Consider the following 7,562-nt stretch of genomic DNA (forward strand, 5'->3'; position numbering starts at 1 on the left):
GTAAGGATTACAACGAGGAGCCGTGCGTTATACCGTTTTAATGCAAAATGCGGAGAACACAATGACGTGCGGCGGTGTTATACTGCATCTGCATTTAATGCGAGGTTGTTCACTTGCAGTGTCTGTGTAATTTTTTTTTTCAGCCTGAAAACCTTTTGGTTGCCCATAGCCCCATTGGCGAGCCAGTGGTCAAACTCATTGACTTTGGAGATGCTATCCAGCTCAACAGTGCTCACTACATCCATCCATTGCTGGGCAGTCCTGAATTTGCATCCCCAGAGCTGGTGCTGGGGGAGCCAGTGTCACTAACCTCTGACCTCTGGAGTCTGGGTGTGGTGACATATGTGCTGCTGAGCGGCGCATCTCCCTTCCTGGATGAGAGTGCAGAGGAGACTTGTCTGAACATCTGTCGGCAGGACTTCAGCTTCCCCAGAGATTACTTCCAGGGCGTGACGCAGGCGGCGCGGGACTTTGTGTGCCTGCTGCTGAGGACCGACCCAGGCAGGAGACCTCCTGCCGGACTGTGCCTTCAGGAGCCCTGGCTCCAGCCGGGCCAAGCCCAGAGAGAGTTCTGCCTGGATACGTCCCGACTCATCTCCTTCATGGACAGAAGGAAACATCTAACTGATGCTCGCCCCATAGGAGGAGTCCGCAGCTTTATCCAAAGCCGCCTTCAGTCCCGAGTTTGACACTGGAGAGATTTAGTGTTCTTTCCTCTGTCCTGGTCCTCCTTGTTTACTTCACGCCGGTGTGACAAACCTGAGACAGGTCAATGTGCTCATTCAGTGCACAGGCTGTGGGCCTATGGATCTCCTTTGGGAGATGAACCGTCCATAGTAATAATGAATGCTGATCTTCTCTTTCACGGACACTTCAGGCCTGTAGTCCTCTCACCGTAAAGTTTATCAGAACAACAGATGCTCTTATCTACTGCTGCTTGCAAATTTCAGCCTATTTTCTAAGGTAGCAAAAGATTAAAAGAAATGACACACAATGAAGTAATATATTTTAAAGTAGAAGTTAAAGTGACTTAGAGCCATTTGAATTGGCACAGGTGCCATTGCACAGACGCAGAGCAATGTGAACAAAGTGATGCCATCAAAGTGATAAAGAGCTAACTGTCCTTGTTGAGAAACAGAAAAAGTGTTTAGCTCTTTTTACTTCAAAGCAAAATCTTTCTTATAGAAATTATTTATAGGAAGTTGAGTACTGTCTTTCAGGACAAGAAGAATAAAATGACTGAGGAGTTGTTGTGGTACTTTGACTCATCAGATATAAAGACAATAAAAGACATTTCTACATTCACTCAGAGCTTCTAATGGCTGCGCTGACATTACCACATGGAACAAAACCACAGACTTTCACCATTTGCTTTTATTAGAACTAACCTTGTGTTAAGCTGTCTGGAAATGTTCAGGCCTTACCATGTATATAGACAGATGCCTTCTTCCCTCAAGCAGCAGTTTCTTGTGGAAATAGCCTTGATGGCTGTGTTCATTGCCAATCTCGTGGGGGAATGTGGAGGCTGAATACAGATTACTGTAAATGCACTCATTGTATGTTATGTTTATCATGTGCAATGTTGCGGCTTTAACATTTTATGCAACTATTTATGAAGACACCTGTATCTGTAATAAATGTATAGAAAAGCACGTACTTGGTACTGCAAGCACTGCTGGTTTGTGTTCATTCTATTTCATTTTTCTGAGTTCAGGCTTTTATTAGAGGTACACTCAGCAGTCATCACAATGTGATCATGTTTTTACTCCTGCCTGTGTAGTATTGGTACACCAAAGTTGTTGAAGCTTTATAGTACTTGATACAAATCGTGTTACTAGGGTTTACTAAGGCCTTGCTGTTTACACAAGTAAAAACACCATTGGTCATTAGAAAAGAGGATTTAAGTTCATACTTTGGGAGTAGAATTGTACCATTTCAAATGTTCTCAAAAACATAATTGAATCTGTTTAGGGATCATTCACTTAAACTTTATTTATTGCCGAGGCCATTCAAACAAGCAAAGTAAATGGAACACCAGTTTAGGGTTTTCTTTGTTTTGTCAGTGTTTTTAGGTTATATGTTTGCCATTTTTTAATCTTTGCATGTATATTTTTGTACAGATCATATTTTCCACTTGTAAATATTCTCATTTTGCCATTTATTTGAAAATTAAAAATATTGAACACTTCCGCCTGTTTGGTTTGATATTCTTTTTATTGGCTTTCTTTTAGTCTTGCTGTTTGTGAGGGTGTAGTGCAGAGGTGGGATGAAATCAATGATCTGCTTTTTTCCTTGATAAGGTGATGGACAAGGGAAAAACACAACGCTTTGGACGTCGCCTGCTCTAGAAATCGTGTAACCTCAGTCCCCTCTTCACCTGTACCGAACATGCTGCTTGTCTCTAAACCATGCACACTCACTCAATGCTTCACCTCTTCACCTCGTTGCAATTCCCATCAGATACTAATGGGAGGCAGTACAAATCCATAAACTGCAGCTCTTCAGACAGAAGACAATTTGATAATGCTTAGACCTTGATAGCACTTTTCCGGTATATAAAATGAAAGCAAACACAATAAAAGTCAAATCATTTGGTTTATAGCAATTTTGTCCTTTATTCTAAGTTCCAATACAGATAATATATCAGTCCCTTATTTGTACAAAAATACCTGATCAGGATACAATGTAGTTCCAGGAGTATACAGAATGAAGCAAAGCACAGTCGGAAAATAAACCAGGGCTATCATTTGCACTGTAATTTTCTTTCTTTCCCTGAAATATTTGACTCAAGCTTATGGTGACCTCAACCCCCAAGTGTAGCTCCATCAACACCGAGTCGGGTGTGACTTGCACCCTCAATGCTGATGGGACTTCTGTGCAATGTAGGAACTTTGCTCTAAATACAGCCAATGCAGTGGACGGATGGAAATTAAGGACTTGTTATAGGCACCTGCTGTTGCTGCAAAAAAAAAAAAAAAAAAAAAGGCTCTTAATGGATAAAACGTTATGCACCTTTGAAAATGAACTGAACTAGTGTTTAAGCTACAGCATATTTTGCTCTACCAAGTGTCAGTGACTATCTCCGAATCGTGCATGTGCTATGTTACTCCACCTGTGTGTGTGTCACTGAATGTCTGGTACTGACAGAAAGTTGAACATTTTGAAACAAGATGTGGAGTAGACACACTCCGGCCGGACTATCAGCTTATGGTTTTGAAATCTGACAAATTCAAGAAAAAAAAAAAAAATCCAGTTTGATCTCTTGGAATAATAGAAAAGCTTGATTTAATACTGTATATACTGTGGTATTTTATATAAAAGGTCATTTGTGGCAAACCAAAGAAAATACACAATAATGTCAATGTACACACAATCAGAAAAAGGAGAAAATAAAAGACAAAACATCATTCTTCATTTTACATGGAGTTATGAGCAAAAGCATAACACGCCATACATAGTGATCTGTGACCTAAGTACAGTGTTAGATCTACGTCCTCTCCATAGCTTCACATATGATACTGTATACTGGTATAGTCATACATGTATATAGGATTGCGTTTTAGCACAGTGATTACAAAATGAAGGGAGGGTTTGGTTCTCCTCTTTAAAAGACAGGACACTAGTAGTGCTTTTTTTTTTTTTTTGCTTTTTTTTTGCTTTTGGAGCACTGGGAATGCTGGGAAAACCGCCAGCCAACCTCCTGTCTCCACTACATCATAGCCAACTGTAACAGAAACATGGATTTCAGAATTGAAAAGGCAAAAAGTATGACAAACCAGCAATCCTGAATAGTTCATGTATGTATTTTTAACAGTCTGGCCATCATCCACACATACACACACAGTACAAGTCACCACAGGGTCATAGCTTAGAGGCTGGACACAGGTGGGAGGGGTGGGAGGGGTTTCAAGCATTATCCAATCCCTGGGGAGAATCTGCCCTGGCTTGACGATCAAAGTAAAAGGCCCGATTGGTGGAGGTTGCGGAGCTGGTGAAGTCGGGTCGAAAGTGGAGTGTGATTGGGCCGGTTTGGCAGCGGCAGTAGCATGCGTGTCAATGACAGTACTTAGACTTAAGAGAGACTGGCGAGGGTTCGTCTGGTGGCCTCCTGCTCACCCCGCTCACTAGGAATCTGGCACTGGGTACAACACGGGACGTGCAGGTGCAATTTAATTCCGCTGCAAATTCAAGGGGCCATTATGTCACACGCCCTGCAGCTTTTCATTCAGTGGTCCACCGGCATGGCATGAAAAGCACTTTAGATCCTCCATTTCTGTTTACAATCCTAGTCATCTGGTTTTGTTTATAAAACGGCAGGGCAGTGATGGGTCCACAAACAGGCCTACACCAGTGATTGAGAATATGGTCGTTTCAATTCAGTTTGAACAGTTTTGTAGGGCTGTGCAATCAATCGAATTGATAATCAAATTAATATGAATATATCTTTGGTCGATTCCAATCATTATCAACATGGCTCTGTTTTATCCAAAGGTCTATAGTCAATTCTGGGACAGCTCACTGACACTGGACTGGAAAGCATTGTGTATGAATGAGGCCATGCCGATAGAGTGCGCCTGGCCCTCAGTAGGCATGGAGGACGACAGTTCCAGCTTGGTACAGAGCTGGAGCGCCCTCACTCCCAGGGGTAAAAACAACGCCGCCATGGCCAGGTAGTTGCCAAGGCTGGTGCAATTTACACTCCTGAGCAACTTATAATTTGTTTTTTTCTTCTTCATAATGCATTTTTTGGCTGGTGCGACTTATTCTTCGGAGTGACTTATAGTCCAGAAAATACGGTATATGTAGTTTTGTTTTAATTTTTACAAGGCTGTATCTCAAGAACTGTAGTAGTAAAAGCCTTGTATATTTCATATAAAAACATCTTCATTTTGAAATCTATCAATGATTTAATGATTAATGTACAGTGGGGAAAAAAGTATTTGGCCGAAATTCAATAGAAAGTCTATGGTGAATGGACCAAATCCTTTTTTTTGTCCACTGTAAGTGGTTAATGTTTTGCCATATTGCCCAGCCCAACAATCTTGTGCACTTCAGTTAAATCAAAACATCACATAACATGACCACAGATGACAGGTACATTCATACAGCTACAGAAGCTCCCCTGCCAATACTGTCCTGTGGTCCCAATGCTATGCCTGATAGGTTTGATCATTCACAAGATAACTACTGCTGAAAAGACAAAGAAAAAAGGTAAAACAAGCTGACTTCTATCAAATTCTAACTACTGCAGTAGAGGGTTTTCGTGTACTTCGTCTAAATGCACAGTGAGTTGCTATTGTATCTAATCGAGAATGCCTTCTTGAAAATTGGTGCGGTCTCTGTTGCTTTTGGCTCATTTTCAGCGGCACTGCTCCCAGTAAGTGCCTTCTCAGGTCACCACTGGGCCCCCACCCCTCCTCACCACCTCCCCTCCTCCTCAAGATTAAAAAGTGCTACACATAATGGCTTTAAGATAAACATGACTATTGTGTAAAAAATAAACTTTCTGCTGCAGTTACACCGTCTACATCCAAGGTTTTCCATCACTCCAGTTTGGTTATGACAATGGTCCATTTGCTTCTCAAAAAATGCTGCGGCTGCCTTGTTCACATTGCTCTCTAAAATAATCATGTGGGATTTAGACCTACAAAGCAATGACACAAATTTATAGACTATACTTTGTCTTATGGGTGTCTTCCGGCTCCGATCTCCTGTCGCAACACACTCGAGGTGAATGTTGCAGATGACAGGAAGACAAGACTGAGGCAAGGACTAACCTGTAAATGGAGTGCAGTCTAAAAGCATCACTAAATCCTACGCAATGTATTGTAATGCTACACTAAAATATAAAACAAGGAAGGAGGTTGTGTTTTTGGCATGTTTTCATTCTTTAAAAAAAAACCCAAAAATACACTGATTATCAAACTGTTGCACGACAATAGCTTTCAATAATCTTATGACCTGGCATATTGCAAAACAGTAAAATCGCTTTACTTTCCTTGCTATAATCGTTTCCCTCCTGTCCTGACGACACGCTTACACATAGGTACAAAGGCTGCACACGATTTTGCCTAAGTATCGCTATCTCAATATCGGGTGACGCACTATCGGTATCACTGAGATCCTCCATTCAGAGATTTACACATTCCTTACCAACGCAAAACAAAAACTGTAACACTGTAACTTTAAAATGTGCAAAAGTTCTATTTTAGTCACTATTTTCCAAATAAAGTTGATTTTTAGCTTGGTTTGGGTCCTTGTTTGGACCAAATTTGATGAAACAACGGATTGCTTTAAATATGTTCTTAAATTGAATGGATCATTCTGTATCGTTATCGCAACATTCAAAGCAGTTATTGCATAATTGTATTTTTCATGATAGTATATAATTATATTTAACTATAGCTTAAGGTTTTCACATATGATAAAGGCGGACATCTTGAATTCATCCTGGATACCCCCCAACATAACCCCCGAACACCCCACAACGGGGCTTCTGTTGATTTGTCTTTTCTTTTTTCCCCCCACGAACCAGTGGTCAGTCATCGTCACTCGTCAGATGTGCAAGTTCAGAACGTACTAAAAGAAAAAAAGAAAACAACATTCACCGTAACAGATCGAGTAGATGTTACGAAAGACTAAAGTGGTACGAGATGTGTTTGGTTTTCTTTTGGGGGGGGGGGATACTTTTTCACAAATCTGTACTGTTCTTCCTCTTCCAAACCTTCTTTTCTGAAAGGCACTGCACCATTAGCCTGCAACACACACACACACACGCACACACACACACACACACACACACACACACACACACACACACACACGCTCTCTTTCTCTCTCTGCTCCCACACCACTGTAATCCAATCAGAGCTGGTGGAAATTCACATGCATGCTTTCCAGAAGGGATGGGGGGGTGAGAAAGAGTAGGAGGAGGAAGCGGATGAAGAACAAACCAGAGAGCAGGCATTTTGAGAGAACAGCTGTTGTCTGTCCGCCTTGGGAGTGCAAAACTAGTTCTGCATTGAATCAACAATAATAATAATAACAAAAAAAACAAAACAAAAACAGCATTAAGTTGACATCAAGTAATCAATCTGAACTTGTGATCAAATATCCTCTGTCCTTTCAGCAACATCCTCACTACTGCTCTCCAGGCGTGTGTCTAAAGGGGTGTAATTTGATGGGCCACCCCAAGTGCCGCCCCACTCGGAGGGGATGAGGCAGTGTCACTGTCTCAATTACGAGCTCAATTCGATTTTTACTTGTTATATATGTAAGCAGACCATCTCAAATATGAGGAAATTGCCAGAAATAGAATGCCACCTCATTAAAATTCCTAAACACATGGGATGGCCCAGATGCCACCCCTGGGCCACCCTAGTGAAACATGTTTGGACACGCCCCTGCAGCTCGCACTGCCATTTGTAGCTACTTTTTTTTAAACTTTCCTTTCAACGTTTCTTTGTGGGTGGAGGGCCAGGAGGTGCTGTGTTGCACCAGGGTAGACCTAGACACGGCAGGGACCACAATCACTGAAGTCAAGTCAAGTGTAATTTGGGGTC

At 41.6% G+C, this 7,562-nt stretch overlaps 1 protein-coding gene across 5 annotated transcripts in view; it reads left to right on the forward strand.

The window, feature by feature from the left end:
* LOC306974076 (triple functional domain protein-like) overlaps positions 1 to 2,181 on the forward strand; it is a 56,359-nt gene extending 54,178 nt beyond the window's left edge. For all 5 annotated transcript variants that reach the window (XM_079571188.1, XM_079571189.1, XM_079571190.1 and 2 more), the window contains one exon: positions 144 to 2,181. In XM_079571188.1, the coding sequence (XP_079427314.1) occupies positions 144 to 689 (546 nt within the window). In that variant the 3' untranslated portion in view covers positions 690 to 2,181. The remainder of the gene's footprint in view (positions 1 to 143) is intronic.
* Positions 2,182 to 7,562: the final 5,381 nt, after the last annotated feature.

The sequence above is a fragment of the Gobius niger genome (assembly GCF_951799975.1).
Source record: "Gobius niger genome assembly, chromosome: 14".
NCBI classification, from domain to species: domain Eukaryota; kingdom Metazoa; phylum Chordata; class Actinopteri; order Gobiiformes; family Gobiidae; genus Gobius; species Gobius niger.